The sequence below is a fragment of the Platalea leucorodia genome, assembly GCF_965183815.1.
Source record: "Platalea leucorodia genome assembly, chromosome: Z".
NCBI classification, from domain to species: domain Eukaryota; kingdom Metazoa; phylum Chordata; class Aves; order Pelecaniformes; family Threskiornithidae; genus Platalea; species Platalea leucorodia.
This window is the reverse complement of record NC_138858.1, coordinates 10,470,416-10,497,016: the sequence shown is the minus strand read 5'-3', so window position 1 is coordinate 10,497,016 and position 26,601 is coordinate 10,470,416. Positions and strand designations below refer to the sequence as shown.

The window sequence follows — 26,601 nt, the reverse complement described above, 5'->3', positions numbered from 1 at the left end:
ACAAAACTACAACTTTGCTGTAGTTCATCTATAAGATGAATGGTCTTAATTATTCAGCTTGAGGTGAGGACAAATGCAATTTCTTCTCCTTTGGTTAGTTAACCAGGGATAGCTGAACCACGTTAGACCACATGCCCTGATATTAAATTGAGTGTCTAAAATTAGGCATTTTACATTCTATAGCTTGAGGACAGGGTTTCAGTAGCTGCGGCATTCATCAAGGAGACATCAGGCGTGTAGGAACTCTGCAGCAGTAAGTAACACTGCATTATGTATTTCTTACACATTATTGTGTATTGTCTATGATTTTAAAATACAGATTCATAGATAAAATATTCGTTTCATGTTTAGTTTATTGTTGTTATTGCTGTATTCTGTAGTGTTTGGCAGGCCAGTGTATTGTAAACTTGGAGTTAAATGAGCTTCTCGCCTAACTGCAGGTAACGGCATCAGGAAATGTGTAGTTTCTTCATTAGTAACTTTGTCAGATGTGCTGTTTCATATGATTCTAATATTTATTTTGTTGATTTCTTGTAGGCTTTAGCTTGAAGATGGCATCATGCCTTTATGAATGCCTTTGTGAGGCAGAACTTGAAAAATACTATCCCCATTTTGCTGCCTTCGGTCTTCAGAAGATTGACGAGCTTGCCAAAGTTTCCATGAAAGATTATCCCAAGTTAGGGGTCCATGACATGAATGACCGCAAACGACTCTTTCAGCTCATTAGAATAATCAAAATTATGCAAGAGGAAGACATTGCAGACTTAAGCAAGCAAGATCTTCAACCAAGTGGCCTTTTCATTCAGCCTCAGGGGACCAGATCAGGTCCCCGTAGACAGCTGCGTTTTGAGTCCTTCTTTGAAGAAAATGATGGAACAGTTAAAGACTCTGAGTCTGAATCATATGGTTCATCTGATTTCAGTGCCAATGAAGAGAAGAACAGTGTAGGGGAAATGTTGGGACACATTCAACCACATGATTCAGAGCTGATCAGATTAACTAGAAGAGACCTAAATACTCCTGGAATATGCACAAAAAAGGACCTGAGCTGTCCAACAGTTTCTGATGATATTGCTTCTCTCCTGGGGGATTCTGAAACTCCTATCGTACAAAGAATAACTCATATTTCAGGGTATAATTACGGACTACCTCATTCCTGTATCAGGTAATAATCAGTCGCCTTTACTTTGCTATATTTCAAGTTAGTTGTAATTAATTCTTTCTTCATTGTGGAGGAGAATCTGTCTTCATCACCTCCAAATAAGCAATCCTACCACTACAAAGCAATGCAAAATCTTCTAGAGAAGAGAGATATTAATAAGCACTTGCAAATCTCCAAGTCTGGTAGAAGGAATCAGCTGAATTTCACCAGCTGCTGCTCACCAAGGTTGTCTAAGAATAGTCTTCATTGTCTTTCATGATATAAGGCTTTGTTTTCCTGGTGTTTTGGCCAATCTTCCCTCTTTCCCTTTCTCTCTTTCCCTTTCTCTCTTTCCCTTTCTCTCTTTCCCTTTCTCTCTTTCCCTTTCTCTCTTTCCCTTTCTCTTTTTTTTTTCCATGAGACTATCTTGCAAAAAATTATTTTTCCAAAATATGGCATTGTCTGTTGATAAGTTTGTCAAGTTTTTCCCAGTAAAAAGGATACACGCTGTGATGGCTATATTTGTTTATAAAGAAATTTCTGAAATTCTGAATTTCTTTAGAAAGAAACAGAATGAATATAATTGGGGTGGGATATAGATGTGGTGGTGAGAGGGATGCCTTGCGGCTGCTCCCCAAGCACATGATCTGTAACTTTCATACTTTTCCCAGTGTTTGGTAACAGAGGGGCTATGGTTATCTTGAACCACTGGTAAATCTACTCTGGCAACATTTTTAGAGCACAAAATAATTTTTTCCTGATTTGGCAGTAGAGCACGTACCCCTCTGCACACATACTACCAGCATCTAGCTCATTGCAGTGCAGTCGTGGCAGTCTTGTTTTAAAATGCAGTGAAGAGAGATAGCTGTATGAGGTTGTGGCTTGGTCTGGGAAGGCTGCGGTGAAAGATTTGGTGAGTTGGAGGATCCATGGGGTTGGGGCGTCAGTTGCAACTCCCATTAAGCATGCATGTAGCCTGGAGGGATAGATGCTGTTGCTGCAGTGCAAAAGTACTAAGGTGACATAGTAATTAGAGCATTCTGAAATGCAAGACACAGGTTTATAACTCACCTTTGCGGGAAAAAAATCATTCCCACCTTCCAGAGAAGTGCACTAACCTCCTACATATATTGGCATCTTCGTGCATTCTGTCTCCTCTAGAAGTTGAGCCAAGGTGCAGCTAAAAGGGCAGGATTCATAGTGCTAGCAAGTAAAACATGATAAAATATAACCTAATGGCTCAGCTAGAGGAGTTCAAGATTTTTAATCCTGCAATAGAGCCATGTTCTCCATTGTTCTCACTTTTTTTCCTTGTTCTTCTCTTTTTTTCTAAGCACATTCTTCTGTGCCTAGCATTATGGTTCATCCTGTGGGCTGTCTGCATCCTCCTCCTGACATGCCTGAGTTTCTCTTTCTCCTGTTTTGACCGCAGAGTACGTGTTGTGCATTCCAGGCTTGGGCCAGTCTGCTGACACTTGGGTTTGTGATTCCTGTTTTGCAAGTGCCTAACTCCTTCACTGAATCCATCCATTCCCATGTCACCTTGTGATTTGACCACTGCAAAGGTTAATCTAGTCTCATCTATGAGAAACATTGGAAAACACTGGCATGATTTCAGATGGCAGAAGGACAGAGAGCTCTTTTAATATGCTTAAATATATTTTGCACTTGCCCACAGCAAACGGCTTGATTTTGACAGTAGCAGACAGGGCATAGTGATTCTTCTGACCTATTGTCTAATCAGGTTTCTAATGACCTGTGTCAAGATTTTTGGTTTTTCTAGTAGTAAAAAAAATAATTTTTTTATAAAATACAATTTCAATTTAAGAAAGGTTAATAGAAAATCTAAACTTCAGGTTCAGCATATAGAATTAAAATGCATTCTGTTCCCATACAAAATATATTCAATTAAGTGTGCCTCTGTACTAGAAAGAATTTATGCCTTTTCTCTCATAAACAAAGCCTCCAAGTCTTCAGTTTTCCCTTTCTCCAAATCTTGCAATCAGTCCTTCCTCCTTCAAGCTCTTAGAGCACAACAGGCTCTTTCTGTAGGTCACCAAATCCAGCCCCTGACATGAGAATTAAACTTAAGAGCCTCTGATCATTTGTTGGACAACATTTGGTGCCTAGTGATATCCATAAGCTCACGCTAGCTTATGAAGCATCTTATTTCAAGTATCATTGCCTTTCTTTTCAGGGGAAAGAATTTTCCATCTAAATGCAGGGCCTGATCCTGGTTTGCGTGGCAAAGCTGTACTAAAATTAAAGGGACTTAAGTTACGAGTAAAGATTACTCGTGTATAGTCTTCAAAGACCGCATCTTGAGATTTATATCTGCATGTGGTATGCTTCTGGGGGATCACGCAGCACATCAGCCATGATACTACAAGCTCATAGCTGCAATGAGATATTGAGTAACTTGTGGGTTTGGTTTTCATTTACAAGATAACTAGTATATGTTAGTTTTCAGTTGCTATATTAAGAGATTTTGGAAGGGACATTTGGACAGCATGGCAGAAACTCTACTTTTGCACAAGTTGGTGCTCAATTAAAATTATTTTTTTCTCACAAATTGACATTCAAATCCAGGCTGAAAATCATTACTTACTTGGCTGAAGACATTTTGAAAAAGGGACAGGCAAAATTAATCCATTTTGGTGGAATATTCTGTATATTCTGTACGATGCATCACAAAATGCTTTACACAGTAGGTTAATCAGTGAAACACAAAATGACCTCATATTTCTGAGGTGTCTCGAAGGGAACTAAAGTAGACTTGCCAGAACACAGGAGCACAACTTTTCATGTGGTCTGAAAAAGCAGAATTTTTTTATGATAAAAGCCCAAAGGGGAGACAATGATGAGATCAATATTTCAAATTTTCTTTGAGCTGAATAGCAACATGGTGATACTGTCTTGTTTCCCAGTTTGAGTCATTTACTTGTAACCTCTGTGACAGCATATAATAGGAAGAATGAAAGTCAGTATAAGAGGAAAAGCAACTAAGTATTATACCCTCTAATTTTCAAGATCTGTTCATACTTTTATCTGTACATAATTAAATGACTAATCATGACTGCAAATAATTTCAGCAAGATTAAATTTCACTGAGTTAACTCGCATATTATGCCAGCTTCAATCACATGTTTGTGGACAACTGAAAATATGCCAGTGCAGCAACAAGTTCAGGAATGTAGCTGTATAGACACAGCTATTCTTTTAGCAGAAGTGCACAAAAGGCATCAGTCTATTTAGGAAAAAACAGCAGAAACTTCACTGTGTAACAATGAGATGTGTTTTGGGTGTTTTCTGATAAGCCATTAAAGACAGAAATATTTATCTGATAAAACTAACAAATTTATGCGCAGTCTAGATTCTGTAGTAACCTGACTTCAAAATGTAAACCTACACTATTGTTGTAGATCCAGTACTTCCGAGAAAGACACTCCATGGACAGAGAGTGAAAAAATCAGAGTGTGTGTCCGAAAACGTCCTCTAGGCCTGAGAGAGGAGCGACGTGGGGAGGTTAATATCATCACAGTGAAAGACAAAGAAACCCTGCTTCTTCATGAGAAGAAGGAGGCTGTTGATCTCACTCAATATATTTTACAGGTAACATGCTCCACTTGCATATTGTGTTTACGGGCCAGTCACTTGCATGGTGGGACAAAGCAAATTTTACCTGGAGTTTCAATGAGGGGAAAGAGAAAAGGACTGTCTGCATTTCTTGCACTGAAATAGGTGGTGGGCTCTTCTATGAGGTCGGCATAACTATATTTGAATTGCTTCTGACTTATGCCAGCCTGGGGCAGAAAACCTGAGCCCAGAATTTTAAGCCTCAAAAGCACATCTCTTGCAGCTTTCTTTGCACGTGGCAAAATAAAACCCTCTGCTACATGCCGTTGCTACTGGGGAGTGCCCTGCTGCAGTCTCTCTTGACAGCTTTCCATGGTACTTCAGTGAGGAGTTCCCTTTTCACTATTTCAGCACTGTAGGCCTGTTTCAATGAATTACATATGCCCTCATCCCCTCCCTTCCTTTGTTCTCAAATGCTTTTGAAAATTAAGTTCCCTTTTGGTCTTTGTTTCTTAATCCCAAATACCTTGTGCTGTCATAGTTCAAATTCTCGCTTTTGACTGACAGCATCAGGAACAGAACTGATTTCTAGAGAGCAGCAAGCCATTCTCACTCTACTGGGTGTTATTTTTACAGTCTGGGTCCTAGGAACAACTGTTAGGAGTATCCAGTAAAAATTCAGTTTGCAGCTCTCTTGGGCCCTGTTCATGTACCACCTTTTACGGTGCAACAGATGCAGCAACTCCACCCCACTCCCTCCGACTACCTATATTTGGCGTTTATGCAGTGCTTATCACCTTAGTATCTCAGTGCTGAAATAACTGCTAATTTTGTTAAGTCTGTACAGACAAACAAAATCTTGCTATCAATCAGTATGGTCCAAACAGAAGTACACCATGGCAAAGGCTGTGTCTATTCGGTAGCACACAGGAGACCTTCTCTGTTTCCGAGTCTCGCTACTGGCCCTGCCTCCATCCCTGGTTCCTATAGAAAGGACAGCAAGGGGTACGGAGCAAATGGGAGGCGGGGCGTACTCCAGCTCCACAGCCGGGGGACCCAAATTGCAGGCCCATCACAGAGCACATCTGCCCTCTGAGCTGAGTGTAGCTGCTGAGGCTCCCTGGTTTAATATGCCTGTGCACTACTGTGGTTTGTTTGTCCATCATAGAAATGATTCTCAGTCCTAGAGATCTACCTACCACCTTAATTACACTGCAGTCAATTTATTAGAGTGCAATGTTAGACACCAGTCCATTGAGGCTCTTTTGAAAATGTGATGTTTGTGACTGTCCCTGCAAACGCTGCTCTTAACCTAGAAGGAGCCCATAATGAACTCTGTTGCAGTGTTTCCAGAGACCCTGCTGCTTTGAGTCAGATCTGGAGTCTGGGAAGTTTGGGGTTTTCTTGCCCCCTTCTGAGATAATACAATCCAGCTTTGCTTAGGAGTAGCTTCTGTCTTCTCTGGCACAAAAAGTTTTTAAGTCTGCAGAACCGAGAAAATTATTCACAACTGAGGACTAATTTTGAGACAGTCAAGAGTTGACTCTGAGTTCTTTTTACTGTTGTAAGGTTACTGTAGACTAGTAGGCTGATTCATTTCAGGAATAGATGAGGCTTTTCTCTAATTAGCGTTTTTCTTTCTTTTTTTTTTCCTTGTCAGAAGGCTGGTATGTTCTGCTTTAGAATGATGGGAAATTAAGGCATCTTTGCTTCCCTTTTGTCTTCTTTTTTTTCCTACCCTCAGTCTCTTGATTAATCGTCATGTTGTGTTCCTGCATATGTCATGCTGGATGTTAAATGTGGTAGATCACTTTGTACCTGACCCGAAGCCATATGAAGTCACCGGAAAGACTTCTGTATTTAACTTTACCTTTGAACGGGGGTGAAGGGGAAGTGAAACATATTCATTTTCATGTAAAGATCATATTTATTTTTCAGCATGTTTTTTATTTTGATGAAGTCTTTGGGGAGTCATGTACCAATCAGGATGTGTATATGAAGACAGCTCATCCTCTCATTCAGCATATTTTTAACGGGTAGGGCATCAGTGTTTACATTTGTTATTTTTTGCCTTTTTCTTTTCCAGTTTCATATACTGCTTTAAATTTCCTTTTATGATTTCCATCTTTTGAAAAATACATTCATTTCACCTTTGCCACATACCTTCTCCCTTTTAGACTGTCTTTGATTGCAATTTTGACAAAATGAATCAGGGAAAACTTTATTCATATTTGGTGAGAAATCTAAATCACAGAGGAAGTTAAAATTGGACTGCAGGTGCAATGAAGAGACACCATGGACAGCCTAGAATGAAAAAATGTGTGCCAGGATTTCTGAAGTCTAACCTCCACTCTAACAAAGGCTTCTGTGTGGTATAGCACACTCATCTGTAGAGGAATAATGTTACCTCTTTTATGAGACTGCCGTGAGATGTTTTGCATGTATTTGTACAGGTCACAGGGCAATAGAAATTATTAATAATAACCTTGTGATTTATTTTTGGTTTATTGATTTATATTTGCTTAGCAGTTTAATCATAATTACATACTTCCTGATTAATGGGAAATTGATGGTGGCTTTACATGAGTGATCTTATTTTCACACAAAGTAACAAGCTTGAATATAATCACATTTTTTGAGTCTCTGAAGGAAAGGATAACATATCCATGCTGAAAATCTCCACCTATCGTCAGCAGACACAGAGAGTATCATGCTGTTGAGAAAAGGAAAGTGAAAAAGGAGAATGAGGCTTGTAGCTTGCTGCGTAATAATCACTAAAGGCACAGTTCACATTACAGCTAATCCAATAATGCCACCAAAGGAGATGCCTCTGTTTTTTCTCAGCTTTCTCTAACTTTTCTGTCCCTCCTGCTGCATCCCCTTCACTGGCATTGGTCTAATCTGACACCATGGTGAGCTAATTCTGTAATCTAAGCTGGCAAGAAATTGTTCACTGTGCTTACTGCAGCCCTACATTTTTACCCATTGCTCTGCCAGGGTACTGAGCTAGCTAAAAAGTCTTTTTTTAAGGGGGGGGGGAATAATAATTTGTTCTGTAGTATTTCTTTTTTGACTGATTCAGTTCCCTGAATCTGTTCACATCATACTTGTGGGTTCAGTGGGGTAAGTCACACAGCTAGGAGCAGAGGAAAGGAAGAGCAAGACCTTCCCCTAGGCAACAACAACTCTTTAGATTGACTTAGCTGCCTGCAGGAGTGCAGCCTGAGACAAAGTAACCTCGCTCAGTAAATTACAATGCTGGGGTGTTAATTTTCATCAAGTACAACATGTGTTGATACAGAACTTGACTTGTGGTTGTTTTGCATCTCATGTCACAGTCATTTTTCTCTGTGATTCCTAATCAGTAGGATTCCCATTCATAGTCCTACGATACTTCTGCAGCATCTAAACAGCTGGAAGAATAATAACTAATTCTTACTTAAGTGCATTTTTGGCATCTGGAAGAAAGGAGGAGAGCCAGCACTCTGTGACACGCCAGATCTCCATAGGACATGTTTGGGAGTCACTGTTAAGTGTTTTGCAGTTTCCCAGATAGGATAGCAAACCAAATCTCATTGCTAAGAGGCCACTATTGATAGATATTGACATTGCAGGATCTTTTTTAATAGATATGAATAAATCAGATATGACACTAAAAATACAAGTTATCTTCACAGAGGCAATGCAACCTGCTTTGCATATGGGCAGACTGGTGCTGGCAAGACTTACACTATGATAGGTACTCACCGGAACCCAGGACTCTACGCCTTGGCTGCCAAGGACATCTTTAGACACCTGGAAGCATCACAGTCAAGGAAAGATCTCCTTGTCCTGATCAGTTTTTATGAGATCTACTGTGGACAGCTTTATGACCTGCTAAATGGAAGGAAGAGGTATTTAAATGAAAATACATTTTACTACAAGCCTATGCTTATGAATCAATTGGTTACTGCTTATAAATCAGTTAATGTTTCATGCAATTACATTTAACATATTACAATTTATAGAAAATGTTGTGTATTTAATTGGGGTTGTTCCTAGGAGCTACTAAGACAGGAAGGCAGAATCTGACACTAAATACTGTCACATTGATAGGGGCTCCTGGTTTTTACTATTTTGGGGGGGGGAAATAAGTAATAATAAGGACCTATGGTTGAAATATGAGCTCATGCTGTTTTGCTTAAACTATAGTAGCTGAACATCCATAGGTAGAGAAAGAACCTTCTTGTGGTTCTTATGCCAACCGTTGTGGAGTCCCTGTCTTTCCCTGCTCAAACATAACCTCTGGCTGTCCCTCCTGCTGTGCCAATGCAGCGTTGGCTCTTGCCACTCTGGTCTCTGAAGATCTCGTTGATCCTCCCACATGTCATGCTTGACACTGCGGAATCTGCTCGCCTTCTCCCTGAGTGCCTTTACCCAGCAGCCCAGTGGCTCAACTGCAGCAAGCCTCTGCAGGTGATGCTGCCATCACCCTCAGAAGTAGCACCTCAGCCCCAAACTCGTTTGGATGGACACATACTCCTTCAGGAGCTCCATCCAGAATGGAAATCGGGGCAACTCAGTACATACTTTGTACAAAAAAAAATCACTGTGGTCTGAAATCTAAATAAAATAAGTCAGTTAATATCTCAGCAGTGAAATCTTTTCAGAGTGATCTTGAAGGAACATTATTTGTCAGCTGGAGGCCTTTAGCAGCCTTGAGAGCACTATTCTTAGAGCACACTGGAGGGATCAAGAGGGAGGCTTTCTGCCTGGGGAAGTGAGCATCTGTTCACAAAGGAAGCACCTATTTCTGTGCATGTGTGTTCCCTTTCTCCAAAACAGTCTTTAGGGAGCAGGTGGTGTAATCTGCTATGTAAGGAGTCCGTTTACTAAGGAAGAAAGCATGTCCTTTTATTCTCTGCATGTCCATTAGCTATCTTACATGTCATTGAAGGAGAAGATTAAACTTCCTCCCATGTGCATCATGTCTGTATTGTTCCTGTAATGCTTCTGTGTGATTCATAGCAGAGGTGCTCTGAAATCTGACTCTACGGCTATGGGAGCTGCTTTAAAATCCTGTGCAAAAATCTTGAGAACTTGAACAGAGCATAACTTAGAGTCTGAACTTCCTAGAGAAGCCTGAAATGCAGTTTAAAGAGAGACAGGAACTCTAAAATTTAAGCATGATAGCTTACATCCCTGCTTTATTATATTCCTGAACTAGCAGAAATGCACTGCTAATGTCTCTTTAACAGTGAAATGTCAGTGGTACATATTATAAATTAAATACCTCTTCAGCTCTGAAAATAAATGAATGACAGTGGTGCCTCTCCCTGGTCAGTAGCCTTGATTGCTTTTTCATAGTGTCATAGCACTGAATGTGTTTTCGTTGCTGCTATTTGAGACTTCTGAAATCTCCTTTCTGCACTGTTTCATTTTCAGGCTTTTTGCAAGAGAAGATAGCAAGCATGTCGTTCAAATAGTTGGACTGCGGGAGGTTCAGGTGGACTCTGTAGACCTGCTGTTGGAGGTAACCTCTATGTTTGAGATTATTTTTTGTCTTCTACAGCCTGATTTGCTGATTTATGAGAGAGCTAATTTGCAGAGATTGTTGTGCAGTACATGTGTATGTTCCTCTTGAAAGTTTTGAAATTGGCAACCCCAACGGACCACTGAGCAGCACTATTGAAAGTGCCTTTATTCAGTAAGCTTCTTGGGTGACTGTGACTTGTGTTAGCGACATGCAGGCAGTTGATTTACAGCTGTTGCTTCTGCTGCCACTCCTTATAGAAAGATCTTTGCCAAGAACTGGAGTCCTGTCACTATTCCAAAAATTAAATAGTGTCCCAGCAAGGGACCCTGAAAGCTGGATAAGTATTTTCGCCCAGTGTGATTTCTTTGGCTTCTATGAACTTAAATTTTCTGTATTAAAGGTACACGGATGTGGGACAAAAGATATAAATTTGAAAATTAATAGAACTAGAAATTAGAAAATACTTAAGATTGAGATATTGATCTGAATTAAGATTAAGACATCACTTAGATAATGATGGGTGATAACAGCCAAGTAAAATTAGCATCTTTAAACGGTAGCTGACATTAAGCACAAGCAAGGCTTCAGTTTTCCTTCCCTGCCTGGCTGAGCCCTCAAAGGCACTGGCAAATTTTCTGCATTGTCCTGCAGCAAGCAAGCTGGTTAAATCTGCTTTCTATTTAGCCTGACTTTGCATAGTTTAATTCCTTTCTCAGTAAGGAACTGTAACTTACAAGTGCCTGACAGTGTAATTGACTCATTAAAATTGGCATGGTGTTGCCCGCTTATATTCCATTTAATTTTGTTCTTCATCTTCCTATTAACTCCAAGCTTCCGGACATGCTGGTGACGCTTCTGCAAATTAGAGTGTAAATTTGCTATATGGTTGATTAACACATTCCTCTGCATTATCACATTCCATACATAGAAGAGCTGTTAAATAACTTTATTCTCACAGGTATCTCAGCAAAAAGAATTATTTTATATTGTCCACAAGCCCTTTTGAACACAGAAATGTCACTGGCTTGACTCAGAGCTTCTGAACAGTCTGCAACAGATATATGGGAAGAGTCTTGAATGCATCCCTAGTTATTCACTATTCATGGATGTTGGCTTTGGTTCAGAAATTATCTGCATTTAGCACTAATATAATGCTTGGGAGCTGCAGCAGTTGGTTAGGTTGCTGGTTGAGAATTGGCCACTGAAAGGCATGAATAATGCACATCTGTCAACTGAGAATGTATTGATTTTTCTAGATAATATTTTAACTTGCTCTTACAACCAGAAACAAAATTAATGACTGTTTTATGAATGCCCTGCTGTGGTTGCTGTGAGACTTTCTGCGATAATCCTTAGAAGTTTTCAAAGAGATTTCAAATCCAGATTTGTATCTTGAAGGAGCCTTTGTCCTTCTGCCTTCCTTCTCTTACTTGTTTATTTACTCTCTTACTTGTTTTCTTATTTTATCATTGTATTGAGTATAATTGATCTTTTAACTTTGTTCCTTACTCTGGCATAATTTCTTTTAGTTATGGAAATGGAGAAAGGTTTTGGCACTCTGTGTTTTGTGTGTAACTTTCTGGATAACAGTACCCATCTGTTAGATGAGAAAGGGAAATTTTAAAAGAACACAACGAATAGTGAATTCCACGCGCCTCTTAGGTTAATGGCTGCAGCCTTACTTTCTGTCATTTCTGCCATACTCCTGTTTTCAGTTTTAAAGTTCGGATATTTTGCAAATATGAGTGAACGTGCGATGCAACAACTTCTTACCTGCAGTATGCTCTCTAAGCTCCGCAGTGTCACTGCAAGCAAGTCCGTATACAAAGGTCTGAAAGAAACATTGGAAAGTATCCAGTCTAACTTAACGTCTCCCTTGCACCAAATTATAAGGCTGTAATGAACCATTCCTCCTAATATTACCTCATTTTAGGAGGACAAGATCTCTTTCTGAGGGAGTTGTTTTTATTTACAATTTGCTTGGATTTTGTCCCCCTTATTTTGCAGGTGATTTTGAAGGGGGGAAAAGAACGTAGCACGGGAGCTACTGGAGTCAACTCAGATTCCTCTCGATCTCATGCTATCATCCAAATCCAGATTAAAGACACAGCCAACAGGACATTTGGAAGGTAAGACTAGAAGCGGGAATGCTCGGGGCTGATGAGGAAGTCAAGCCAAGGGATGTCAGGAGGCAAACAAAGAGGAGGTGTTGAGTTAGTGGGCAGCTGTGAGTTAAATCAGAAGACAAGGTTCAAAGGGACTTTGAGAAGTTTCACAGTCCTTTCTCTGTTCCCAGAGAGAGCGCTTAAGCCACATCTGTGAGAGCTTTGTCAAAATTGTTTGTAAAAATTTCCAGTGAAGGAGTTTGGCAATCAAATCCATCCCTTCATCTTCAGTGTTAGAAAGCTTTTCCTGTCTGGCATTCATCTGGCTAAAGGTAGATGTCTGCAATGGGCATATCCACATGTGAGCTCGTCACCTTTGAAGTCAGTAGAAAGAAATAGTCATTTCTGGGATCCAATTCATGCCATTCTGTAGAGTCACCTAAATTAGGTCAGATGGATTTGCCACTCAGAGTACCTCTGTCCTTTAATTGACTGCAAAGGGAGCCTGGGATAACTAGCTCAGGTGGAGATGATTCCATTAGAGATGTTTGCCTTTGGTCACAGGAGTCCTAGTATCTCACCTAAACCTCCCTGATAATTTGAGAGTGTGACTCTGATGTGTCTGCAGCAGACAAAAAGAGCAGTTTACTTCCTCTTGTAGCAGCCGTTTTCGTATTTGAAGACTGTAATTGTGCCTCTTCTCAGTCATCTTTTCTCCAGACTAAACAACCCCAAGAAATAGGTATCTATATTACTGCTGTCTCAAAAACCCATGCTGACACACCCTTCCAGCAACTACCATGCAGTCTTGCTTCCCAGGAACTCATTTAAATACAAGGCAAAATGGAAGAGCCACAAATAGTGGAGAAAGGAAAAGGGACAACAGGCAGGCTTAGAAATAGAAGTGTATGTGGTTATGTAGGTGTGGCAGGTGTGTCATTTTTTTTGTTACTGAAAGCAAGGCGGAGCTGGAGTGGGGAAGAGATCCCAAGATATGCCTGTAAGAGAAGTCAGGGTTGTTCCAGAAAAAGAAGGGCAAAGACAAAGACACAGTGCAACAGTCAGTACAGCAGCTGGCACCCAGAGCTAGGGAACGTGAGAGGGAGTAATGGAGTTTTGTGGAAGGGAGAGAAAGGGAACACTGAAAACTCAGTGTACTACTTACTACACTGGAAATTTCTGTTCATATTGCCCTGAATTCCCGTTTGACAGGCCAGACTGTTTTACCTGGAAGGACAATCAAGACATTTACAATTTCTTTAACTGTGTTCTTAGGAAACTACAAGCACAGTGGTTATCTGGAGAGATGAATGTGTTGCACTTTAAACAGCTCATCCCATTAAACTGTGGAGCACTCTCACCACACGCAATTATACTTTCTATTATGATTGTGTTAGTGCCAGGATGCTCTGACATTGTTCCTGCTGCTATGCTTATTTTGATGCCTCAGATATTTCCAGTGGGTATTTCTTTTTGTTCAAAAGTAGTTCTTTCTAATTATTCTTCTGATGTCATGTGTTGCAGTCCTCTGGTTTAAAAAAGAAAAAAAGAAAAAGGAAAAAGAAAAAAAAAAGCCCCTAAGATAAATGCAACTTTGTTTTTTCTAGGATATCATTCATTGACTTGGCTGGCAGTGAAAGGGCAGCTGATGCCAGAGACTCAGATCGACAAACAAAAATGGAAGGAGCAGAAATAAACCAAAGTCTTTTAGCAGTAAGCTACTAGCATGTCTGGGGAAGGTTTTGTATTTAATTATTAGCACGTGTTATAGGATAAAAATGAACCGCAGAATAATATATATATGTATATATTCCATGGAGGGGGGAAAAAATAACCAAAGTACTAAGTGTGTCCAGTTTAATTTGTCTCATGCCTGAAAGACAATTTAAGAGGGAAAATATTTTATAATGGAAATAAAGTCTTTTAAATCCATTCTTACAGCTAGCCAGCTAAACACAGCATGGAGAATATTAGGTATATTATAATAAGTGTCCCATATTTTATATTAAAAATTTTGTCCCTTTTCCTTCTGGAGAATATTGGCTTGGGATTGCCATATTTGTTTCATAAAAGCACATCTGTTCCTGCTGCTTATTTTCACCACTTGAACTCAGACTTCTCTCTCAAATCAGGAGTAAAGGACTTAAGTACTCAAACATAGAAACTAGCAGTTCGTGTGTGGGGAGACAGGAACAGGAAGAAATGCACTCTTAATGCAAACTGTCTTTTATAAATGTACACAGTTACCTAAAGAGGGACAAGGAGCAGAGAAATGCCATCTAAGATAAAGCAGAAATGCCTGTAAGTAGAAATTGTGCAGAAGACTTTGCACCTCCTTTAATTCAAATGAACAAAGCTCACTGATGACTGAGGGCTTCTCTAAGTGAGACTGAGGGTGGTATGCAACCAGTGAGTATGAGTCAACAGTGCAGAAGTTAGTGCACACAACCATACCTCTTGGTGTGCTGTAAATAGGAGGTGCCTTGCTCTGTTTTGGGAATGTAGAATGTTCTTTTGCACAGAGGCTTTCCTGTTGTCGAATATTGGCATTCATGCTGGGAGATAGCATGTAAAGTGAATGTGTTTCTGTACTTCATGCTTGAATACTTGCTGGTGAATAACTGAGTGGCATGGGGAGTCAGGACCTGAATAGAAAGGATACCTGAGAAGTGAATCTTTAATGTAAGCTCATGAAACTCTTCTAAAAGGAACTTGAAAATCAGAGTGTGTGTATTTTTGGTATTGTGTGAAGCTGAGTAAATACCTAGGCAGGCTACAGTTACTGACTGAATTAACTATAAAAGGCATCTTTGGGTAAGTCTTTGTGACCTGCAGCCTGTAAAACCTAGCTCTGCCCCTGATGATCATAACACTCTCTTCACGCCTTAAAACACATGAAGTCTGAAGTTTGCTGCTGGTTTGAATATTCATGTTAATTTCAAGTAGAAGATAGTCAGATACTGCAATTATGAAAAGCAGAATAAAAATTAGAATAGTTGGATCTCTTACTTGTTAGAGGTGTGATTTTTAATAAAATGCAGCAGAAGTGAGAAATACGTGTCGTTTTAAGTGGGTGTATGTAGAATGTAGAAAGGCTTTAAATATAGAAAGGCTGCTTCATGCTAGTATCACCATGACAATAATGTAATCTGCTTATTTTTCCATCAATATTTGCTCTAAATGACTTGTCTCATGGCTATACAGTCCATTTCTGCCAATTTATCGAGAGCAGCTGGGCTTGAGATGGAGTGTGATGCTATTGCGCTTGTTCCAGTGGAAACATGGCAAAAAAGTGAACATCTTTGAGTTTGAACATGACATCTTTTTCTGAGGCTGGTAATAAATCAAGGGATGTTTCTTCAAGACTACGGGCTACCTCTGTTGATCGTTATTAGCAAGAAGATCTGATGTGTTCTGTGAAAGGCATGGGTGTAGCTAGCTGCTGATGTTCTCTTAGTTTTAACGGGAATTCTGTAGCTGCATCTCCACTCCCTGGGTAGTCTGTTGCTTCATTCTCACTGTTTTGTGTGTAGTTCTTATTAGCCTGTCAGAGGTGACGGTGACATGTTTGTTTAAGACAGGCTGTATCTGTACTACCTTCTGAGCATGGGCTTCAACCTGGGCTTGAACCCAGCTCCCCTCACAGCTGATTGTTTGGTGCTGGTCCATGCTCTCCCCTGTGGCTGGGTTTGGCACGTTGCACTGGTATGAAGAGGAAATGCCTTGAGATCAGCTGCCTTCTAACACAGCCCAGTGTACCTACGCATCGATGGGACATCTAGACTGCAGATAGTAGTCAGTATGGGGAGGAATACGCACTTATTAGCTCGTGCCATCTCTGACTAAGGTATGAAAATATTGCCAGAGTGGCATAAGGAATTATTTGCACTGCTGTTGTCCAAAGTGTTGGGTTTTTTTTCAGAAAGGGAAGAGCTTCTTTTAGGAGAAAGAAATTCATAAGAGATGGAGCTCAAAAAGCTCTGTCGTTAAGGTGTATGAATCTGGGTTACATCTGCCCTGCAGGCTGCAGCATAGTCTGGTGTACACCCAATCTGGCTTCAAACTTGTTGGCTATGGTGCAGGCAGTGACAGGTCCACAGTAATGTGCAGCTCTGTGTGTGCTAAACATGCGTGTATTTACCCAGCTTCTCGGGTTTTGCATAGCCCACGGAGCCGTCAGGCAGGTGTAGCTGTGCTCTGTGCTGCATCTTTGCTCTCTTTGAGTGCAGCTAAACTGCTGCTGATACCTGAACTAGCTGAAGCTGGCCGTTTGCATCTGTGGCAGCAGCAAACTCCCCTTGCAAGCAAGGACATCCCATAGGAGGAGTCAAAGGTGCATGAGGGAAATAGTGAATTTGTAGGTTAGGTTTGATGCAATTCAGCTCCTTGCCAGTGTATGATTGATATGTTTTTTCCCCCCTGTTTGTTTGTGGTTTTTTTTTTGTTGTTGTTGTTTGGTTTTTTTGCTTTGGTTTGTTTGGTTTTTTTTCCTGTAGCTAAAGGAATGCATTCGGGCATTGGATCAGGAACACGCGCACACCCCTTTCCGGCAAAGCAAATTAACTCAGGTAAAACAAGCAGAAAGGCAACAGCAGAGATTTCCCTGATGAGGACAAAATAGAAATAATAATAATAAAAAAAGGCATGATTCAATACTGCTGTTAAACTACTGAAGAAAAATGCATAACCTTTCCAAACATTAATTTTAAAGAGAATCACAGAATTAAAGCCAACTGCCAGTTCCCCCAGTCAGTCCTGGGGACTGGCATGGTAAAATCCAAATAAACCAAATACTAAAACCAAACAAAAACCCCAAACACTACCTTCCAGTCTCATTCAGTTACCATCCACCTCCACTCACTCTGCAACCAGTCTTGCATCTTCTTCTGTGCAGTAACAGTCACGGGAGATTTCATCAACATTTCTTCACTCCAGTTGTAACATATGCTTTATCCCTCAAAACATATGGGCACCTGGTGCAAGGGCTTGTTCAGAGCCCCAATTAACACTTGTATTCATTTTAAATTGTAAACAAAGAATTGCAAGACAAATTGAGACAAGAGGACTACATTTAAAAAAAAAAAAAGAGACAGTAACTGTGCATCAGCTGACTCATGTTAAACTGCCTCTGTACACATTGCTAATCTACAGGAAATGCAAGGTAACTTAGCCAAACTTTTCATAAGGTTTGAGCTAATTAAATCACTTCTTCTCATATTTTGTGTAAAATCAGAGCAAGCACATGTTTAAAAATAAATATATTAGTTGCTAAGAATCTTATTTTTTCCTTCCAACCCTAGGTGCTAAAGGATTCTTTCATTGGCAATTCCAAGACGTGTATGATAGCCAATGTATCACCTAGCCACATAGCTACAGAGCATACCCTGAACACTTTAAGATATGCTGACAGGTAGGTGATGAAGCTTAGTCTTGCCAAGGTGAAAAACACAAAGAAAAAAGTAATGATATATGATGTTTGTGATTACGTTTTATTTTTATTGCATTGGAAATGCTGTTTTAGGCAAGAAATGCAATTTTTACAATGCAGATAAAATCCTTACCTGTTCCAACTCCTATATTTGGTCTTAAAATTCCCTGGGTCTTGCAAATCCTTTCTGATAACAGCTTTTAGTGATGAAAATATCACTGTGCTCCCTGTAACTGCAGGGTTACTAACCTCAGCAATCAAAAGTTTTGTTTCAGTTTTGTATTGTAGTTCTGCCTAGAATGGGTGAAAGTCCTTCACTCTCCCTCCTACACAGGAGGAGGTAAATTACAGGATGTGCAATGCTGGGGTTAAGAGGACAAGAGATGCTTAAGGGGAAGAGGAATAAAGGAAACAGTTGAGGGGATAGGGTGATACCAGTTAAGCAGCTCTTCACAGCTGCAGTGATGAGCCTGATCCAGGAGCACTGTAGCCCCGTATACATATCACCTGAGCTAATTAGCCCCACTGCAGCTGCTCCAAAAGCCCTAGTTTGTGTCTTGTGGGACTCTATGATATGCTGTGGAGAGTACTAGTTTGTCTGGAGCTGGCACTGTGCCATGCTGCATTATAAAGTGTGGAAATGCAGCCCCCTTTCACTGAAACAGAGGCCATCTTCACCCATTCAGCCTGTTGCGTGCTGTTCAAGGAAGCACTTCAAAATACTGCTATGGACTGTTCCGGAAGTTCAGGCATTTTGGCAGAGGCATTTTGATGCCTGCATGGATCACTGACAATTAAAACAAAAATGACATTGAATATGTGAAAGCATTAGTTTGTTCTGAAAACACTGTTATTTATCTGAAAGCGTGACATCTTCTAACGCCAGCCTCATTTACAGGGTCAAAGAGCTGAAGAAAGGGATTAAATGTTCTACCCCTGTCACAAACAGGCGTCGGACAGCTGGAAACGTATCTCCAAAACGTGTCCAAAACTCCATCTCTTTGCCAGCTGGGGAAAAGAGCTCTCCAAAGAAAGTGAAGCTGGGCCTCCAGCATCCCTCAAATGCTGCAAAACCAAAGGCATGTCCTGCAGCACTCCAGCCACCCGGTGTCCCTTTTACCTCTACCCCCAGGGGAGTCAACAAAGGACATGCCTACAAAGGAAATCCCAGCTCACCGTGGTTCCACCATGCTAGCCCAGTTAAGGGAGTCCTACGGATAGCCCATCCCTTGAAGAAGAAAACTGACGATCTGTCTCCCCACTCTGAAAAGAACCCCACTGCGAAGGATTTCATCATCAAAAACACTGCCACGGCAGAAACCAAAGAGAGTGGCCAGAGAGACAAGTATATGCAAGACAGACCACCTGTCCAGTGCCTGAAAGTCCAGACAGTGCAACCTGTTCAGAAACAGCTTGTTTCTAGAGATGATTTTTCCTTTGGAGATGGAAATCTGCCTTCCGATGGCAGACAGGAATGGGGAAACACCTTTGCTAAACAATGTGTTGAAGGCTGGACAAATCTGCCTCCATTTCAGAAGGAAAGGGAAGAGCATTTACGTCTTTATCACCAGCAGTTTCAGCAGCCACCTATTCTACAACAAAAATTGAACTATCAACCTCTTGAGAGGTTTTTAACACAGTACAAGCCCCAGGAGATTCAAGTGAAGCAGGAGCTGAGCCTTACTCCCACAGAAGTGCAGAGCAAAGAGGGGATGCAGCTGGAAGATCTGGATGACAGTGATTTCAGTGAAGATTCTTTCTCACCTGTCTGTAGTCAAAAGAGTGTGAAAAGAAGAAATACCAACAAATGCAGTCAACATTCATTTTTCCTTCATCAAAGAGAACAAGGAACTGAAGAAGAGCAAAAAGGCCAAAAGCGGCAGGATTTATTTTTTAAATATGCAATGCCCATGCAAGAACATGAACCAGATGACAGCTGGGATTGTAGTGAGGGCAGCCCAAAGATGGAGGAATCCATTAAAAATGCAGGCTGCAGCAAAACTCCATCAGACTGGAGCTATGACTTAACTATTGAGTCATCTCCAAGCAACGCTGCAGAAAAACCTTACTGCCTGCAGGAAGATCCTGCTTGTAACTGGAAAAATGGCAAAGATTTCCTAGCTGATCACAAACAGTACAAATCCAAACACAGATGTCTCGTTTACTCCAGTGATGCCACCTTAACTCCAGAAAAGGATGCTTCAAACTCGTATGTTTCTTCTGGATTGAAATCGGGAACACCAGAGTACAAAGAGATCGACCTCCAGCAGGAAGAGAAGGAAGAATCCACTTTGGGTAGACAAGCTGCCCTTGCAGGAGATGTAAAATGGAAAGCTCAAAATGGAGTTAACCATTGTGGATCTTCCAGTTGTTCCTCAGAATTCCCTTCCGAGCTACTGGCCCCTCTCACAGTATCCCTTCTTGGCTATGAGGAAACAACTGATACAGAGAAAGTGTCTTCTAACCAAGAGAAGTCCCCCCGTGTGAAGCAGATGTCGGACAGGAACACACACGGCTCCCAGAACTGGTTTGATGAAGAGGGCTGGCAGTGTACGAGAAGCAGAGCTCTGACGGACAGCATGCTGGAACTGGGGGAGCAAACGCGTCGTGGTGGAAGACATTGTGCCCTGCTGCGTTTCCCACAAACAGGGGACAAGTGGTTTTCACCAGCCTGCTGCGATGTGAAGGCATGCTGCTGCCTTCTGGGCTCAGGTTCATCAAAGCAAGGAGTCATTCACAGTTTGTTTGTGGGACGTGACCTGACAGAAACATCCGCAGCTGAATCCGCGGGCTCCAGGGGAGAGAGAGAGGCTGGTCTGTTTCTCAGTAACTCAACGTGCAAAGAATACTCAAGTGGCAGACAGTGTGATGCTGATGTTAAAGATAATACTGGTAATGCAGGAAAATCTAACTCAAGTCAAGGACCCAGTGTCGAGCCCGTGCCTCAGGAAATAAATGCTGATATACCTGAAAAGAGCTATTTTACAGGTGCACCGTGCTTTCTCAGTGTGGGAAATACGGATTATGCAGTCCCGTCCCCCTCTCAAGAAAGCAGCCTGCTGTTGCAGCCCAAGTCAGGACTGAGGAACGAGGACTTCAGTCATTCTGAAGACCCAGCCAAGTCATCGTTCAGCAATGAGGAAATAGGGTTGCTAAAAAACAAGTTAATGCAGAGTATTTTTACACAAGAGACTTTTGCTGCGGATTCAGGATCTGCAACCAAAGATAATAAGCCATTAGCAAACGCAAAGAGCCCTTCAGGCATGTCCAGCAGCCGGTCTCCAAGTGCTACATCAGAGATGGGAAAATGGCAAAGGGAAGCCCTAGAAAAGGCACAGTAAGTCTTGCTTGCCACTGAAGTTTGTCATGAAGCTTAGAAATTCTAGACACATGATACATTTGCCTTTATTTGTATATCATACTTATATGTACTCATATGTATAACTGATGGGAAATCAATCTATGAAATAATTATTTAATAAGATTAATGGTAATTTATAGTCATTATCTTATAAATATGATTGCCTGTTATTTAGTGATATTTTAAAATCTCACAGGAAGCCAATTATTCTATTAGAGATTCCTGGGATAATGCTAGAGGAATTAATATTATAATACAAACTGCAGTTCTCAGTAACTAATTGGCTTCCTATAAACTGTTAAAGTACCTAAAAAATATCAAAACCTCCCATCAAGAATCAGGTGATTTCCATCCCTGTGGAAAGAAAAACAGCTAGAGCAGCTGGGCAGTCACTGAAGATGTAGATGTAAAGCTTCAAAGTACTATGAGCCACCGCTGTCAGCTCCCAAGGACTGGACTGCATTCATGTGACTGAAAATAGGTTGCTGCTCAGAGAAACTTGCTCAGAGGAGTGAACAGCAGCACTGCCTTCCCGCTCTGCCTGTTTTTCACCAAAATAACTTACAACCTCATGGTTGTAAGCCATTTCACCAATTAGACAATTTTTTTTGCTCCTAGATTTCCCTGTGGTAAGAAGCAGTATGTGCCCCTGTGCTGCCTATGCTAACGAGAGGCTGTGCTCTCTGAGCAATCCTCAGTCATCAAGCTCATCTTTAATCCCAAACCAGTGCAGTCCACTGCACTTCAAGGGGCACTGGTGTGCACTTTCTGAATGCCAGGGACCACAGGACAGCAAGGCTTCCTCTGGGGTGTTCCTCCCTCTTAAAGGTTTATTGAGGCCAACAGTAATTATAGGTAGTGCAGCAGGCTGTGTAACCAGTGGTATGTTTTATGTTAATCAGACAGGCTGTAATTCAGGCCCACCGGCAGCAGCTGGATGAAATGGCATCCTTGTGCTTCAAAGAAGAGTGCTTGATAAATCAGATGTCAGCAACGGTAGGTGTTTCAATGATTTCCATGCCTGTTGAACCTGCATTAACTTGAATTAGTGATGTGACATTCCTGCATTGGTTCTTCCTCTCATGCTCTGACGCCTGCCTGAGTCCTAGGAGAGGCCGCTCGTTTTCAGTACCTGTTGTGTCTTTGCTGGTCTCCACACTGCCAGGTCCTTGGGGGAGAAGGAGACTGACGGGACAACTCTGAACCGCTTGTCTCTGATAGAACAGCCTTCTCTTATCTTGCGTCATGGGTACCAGACAGTACCAAACAGGGCGTCTTTCCATGTGATGTTTTTCTCCTTACAGGCTGGAGCAAGTAAGTCCATACCACAGACAACAGCACACCCCTAAAGCATGACGCTGCGATGTCGCAGTCGGTGGCGTAGCGCCACATTGCCTCTTCCTTCTGGGAGTCCCTTGGCTATCACCCTGCAGATGTGCCAGCCCCTGGCCACACTCACTCCAGTGCCCTAACCCCTGTGACTTGCGCCCTCACAGGCTCTTGACTTTTGTCACTCGAGTGTTTCTTGGCTTATCCTTGTCTTGGATGGCAGCAGGGTAGGCTAGACCTAAAGACTGGCACCTGCATGGCCCCACCGCTAGCCAGGCAATCCCAGTCCTCTGTTTTTCCTGCATCCAGATAGATGCATGTCACAGCTGTGTGAGAAGTCTCATCTCAGCCAGACTATGAACATTGCCCAGTGAGAACCTCCTGCTTCCCCAGTTCCCTCATCTTATCAATAAAGCCAAGCTCCATTACTGCATCACATTATCAAACCATTTTAATTCCTATCACAGTTCAGATCTGAAGTACAGCTACAGGGACTCTTGCCTCAGGGATTTCAGAATGGAGCCACCATGTGGCTTATTTGCTGTGATTTCCAGCTGTATGTGATGTGTTACCAGATAACATACAGAAGTTCACAACGCAGCACAAGAGCCAGAAACTGTATTAGTTTTATGGCAGAGAATGCAGTGATACAAAGCAGTCGCTGATTTTTTAATTTTTTTTTTTTTTTTAAATCTTTTGAGATTGTTCTTCCTAAGTCTGTTGGTCATTGGGCACCAGCCCTCCCTCCCCCCCCCCCCCCCCCCCCCCATTTATTTGGCCCTTGCAGCAAGCAGTCATTTTCTGACTAGAAGAATTGTGACAAGCTTGCCAGGCCTCCCAGCAGTGTGTGCATAACTTATATCCTGTAGTGTTATTTCACAGCGTGACCTTTCTTTGGGCAATGAACTCAGATTGGACTTCCTGCATCAGTTTCCCTCCTTCTGCTTTCAGATGGTTGCAACTTCTCCAGCCATGAAACTTTGGCTGCAGGAGAGACTCCTGCCAAGACCAGCCACATACTGAACCAAGCAGTATTTAAAGTGCTTAGGAAAAATCTGCCATGGCAGCTGGGCTGGACTTCATTACAGTCCTGATGTCCCTGCAAGACAAAGATACAGTGCATGAGATAGCTGGAGTCCTGCCAAATAAGCTTTTGAAAGATCGATTTTTCATGCGGTGGCAGTTAAGTTATCCCGGCATCTCAGACACCGACCTGTGAACAGAAGCACCAAACTCTGCTCTCAGCTGGAAAGCCAGAGCAAGTCTGAGTGCTCCCTTATTAATACAAGGCCTCCTTGAAAATAACTGCCTCCGTTTCAGTTTTAATCACAGTTTCATATCACGTTTTACCCGTGTGGCAGGTTGCTATGGAAGGTAGAGTTCCCCTCAGCCGAGGCTGTGTACGCTGCTGCTATTCCTCATGCCAGATCTAACAGGCCTGTAGCCGTGCAGGAGCTGGACTGGCCCTGTGACCTGATGTGAAATAATCCCTTCCATCTCCCAAGAACAGGCTATTATGTCTGATCAATGAGTGGCCCAGCTCACCTTTTTTTTTCTCCCATGATTGCTAGATCCACCATGAGAGGTGTCAGGAACAAAGTTCAGTACATTGTAAAGCTGCACATCAGCTGACCAGTCCCTACACCAAACCTTTGAAAAGCTAACTGGTGTAGTAGGGTGATAACAGGTGCTTCATACGCTTTTATTTTTAAACCATTGTATTAGCTGTAATTTCACCAACAGATGAAACTACTGGAGTAAGTTAACATTGGTATTTAGAGACATTGACCTTTGTCTGTGAGGGTCAGGACTTCAATAAATCGGTGTTTCCTTAATCTACTACACTGCGGAATGGAAAACATGCTTTTATGTACTGCTGCAGTACATAAAATATGCTGATTTTCTCCAACCTGCTGCTACTGTTGTTCCCTAAACTTTCCTTTTGCCTTCCTCACCAGGATTTTCAGAATTTCGTTACCAAACTGGATGAAGTCTTGGTACTGAAGTCGAAGTGTATCCAAACGATGCGAGCGCAGCTTCAGCTCTGTTTAGCCTCTCCTGGCACTGACATGCCCCTGCAAACACCTCCACCCGTTTAGACCGCCTTTGCTTACACATGCACAAGAACAGCTACGGGAACAGCCAGCCAGCGTTTCGCCACGCTTAGTGATGCAGAGTGTGGGTGGGTAGGGGATAGCTTTGGGTTTGATGTTTGTGATTAGTGTGTATTTTAGATAAGGATGGAGAGACTTCTGAGTAAATGAGAGATGACTTCTTGGCACCACAAGGTTTTGTATTTCCTTACTACCGGTAAGCCACGTTCTTAAGAATAACAATTTAGCAGCCTTTAAATATCTCACCAAGCAGCAGGCAGTCCTGTCCACAGTATTCATAGCAGCTTCTCACATGCTAAAGGCACCTCTGTGTTGCCAAGAAAATGAGGGGGAAAAGAATAAACACTTTGAAGCCAGACACAGTTCTGAACAGAAATGCTCAAAAGCTATCCAGAAAAGTGTTTGCAAACAGATGCCAGGAAAGACAGAGGAGCTACTGTTTGTTAAGTACGCTAACGTAGCTAGACCATAAGTAAATGGAAGTCAAGGCAGGGCAAGAAGTGCAGTCACTTGCAGAAGGAAGGCTAGTGTTGCATTTGTTCTTTGCTTGGGATAAAAACTCCAGAGCTCCTGAAAGAGGTGGCTTAAGTCATGGGTAATGCGTGGTTCAGTAGGGACTTTGTACCAACGGACCATCTAGCGTGTTAATAAGCATGTGGGTTTCATGCTGCTGCCAACAGCTTACCCACTACAGACGCTGTCTGATCTCTGCACTACGGCACAGCTGTAGAATGCGTGTCGTCTGGGTTGACAGAATTAATTTTTCACATCAAAAGAGGCTTTGGTTAGAGGCAGTGGTATTTCAGAAGCTGCTAACAGTGCTGTTACGTGAAGCTGGTATTTGAATCCAGAACTACAGGCTCATCAGCTGGAGCCCTGCAAAAGCTCTGCTGGTGTGTGCATCACATCTGAACCACAAAACAAGTCCACTCGATGAAGCCACAAATGACCTTGAAACATGCTTAGCTGACAACATGCTGTGCGAGCACTCCAACTCCAAAATTAGGGCTGTCGCTGCACATTCGGCCATCTCAGTGTCTCCTCAGTAATGCCTGTAGTAGCTCAATCAAAGACTGCTCCACAGCCAGAAATGCCAAGGGTAAGGGAACACTGCTGTCTGGCCAGCTGTGAATTTTACTGCCTGCTTCTACAGCTACCCTGAGGAGACCAGGTTTGGCCAAGCGGCAATACAGTCATCGCAGTGACACTCCGTTATCTGGGTTGCATATTTGGTGCAAACACTCCCGGGAATGTCACACAGCACAGCCCTCGGGGGGGTGTCTCGTAACAGCAGTCCTACATCAGCACCCCGACCGTTGGGGTTTTTTTTTTAGCACTGGTTCGTCCCCATCTTGCAATTGAGACTGGATTACTCTGCGGAGCAGAGTGCAGAGTTCCTCCAGGGTCTGAGTTTATGGCTCTCGAGATGGTTCCTGTGTCCAACTTACAGACCAGCAGCAAGTCACAGCTGAACGCACGTCTCCCAGCCCCCTTTTCAGAAGCCTTCCTCGCCCAGCGAAACGAGGCTTCCAGGAGCAAGACTCTTGGTGTCGGCGGTATTTTGGTGTCTGTGCACAGCGCAGAGCAGGGGTGCTTCACAGCCAGCAGGTTGCTATAAAGCAGTGGGACACTCAGCACCTTGTTAAAACTGTGGAGGGAAGAGCAGGCATTAAACCCAGCCCCGTTAGAACAAGCAACTCTTAGAAAGCCTCCCTTCACCTCCTGGGGCCAGGGAGAGCTTTCCTGTGCGTAAGGCAAGGGGAGAACGTGTGGCAGCTGGGTAGCCCTTGTACCTTCCGAAAGCATAAATGGATGCGAGCACTTAGAGCAGTTTCTCGGCGAGCATACAGAAAGCAGGGCTATCGGAGAGTTGCAGAGGAGTTTTGCAATTTTGTTTGGAACCGAGGAAAAGGTCAGGCTGTTGGATGTGCGCACAGGTCAGGTCACCGGAAAATGAGATGCCCCGCCAGTGACACAGCGCTAGGGAAGAAAACTTCCCCTCCGCATACTCTGACGCTTGGGAGATGAGTAC

At 42.3% G+C, this 26,601-nt stretch overlaps 1 protein-coding gene across 1 annotated transcript; it reads left to right on the top strand.

The window, feature by feature from the left end:
- Positions 1–551: 551 nt before the first annotated feature.
- On the top strand, positions 552–24,616 carry KIF24 (kinesin family member 24; the record flags this gene model as incomplete). Its single annotated transcript, XM_082337111.1, has 12 exons — positions 552–1,165; positions 4,564–4,753; positions 6,656–6,753; positions 8,395–8,610; positions 10,142–10,229; positions 12,240–12,361; positions 13,945–14,050; positions 16,834–16,905; positions 17,638–17,747; positions 18,664–21,102; positions 22,029–22,122; positions 24,414–24,616. The coding sequence occupies 12 exons, from the start codon at positions 552–554 to the stop codon at positions 24,552–24,554; spliced, it is 4,290 nt and encodes a 1,429-aa protein (XP_082193237.1). The 3' UTR covers positions 24,555–24,616.
- Positions 24,617–26,601: the final 1,985 nt, after the last annotated feature.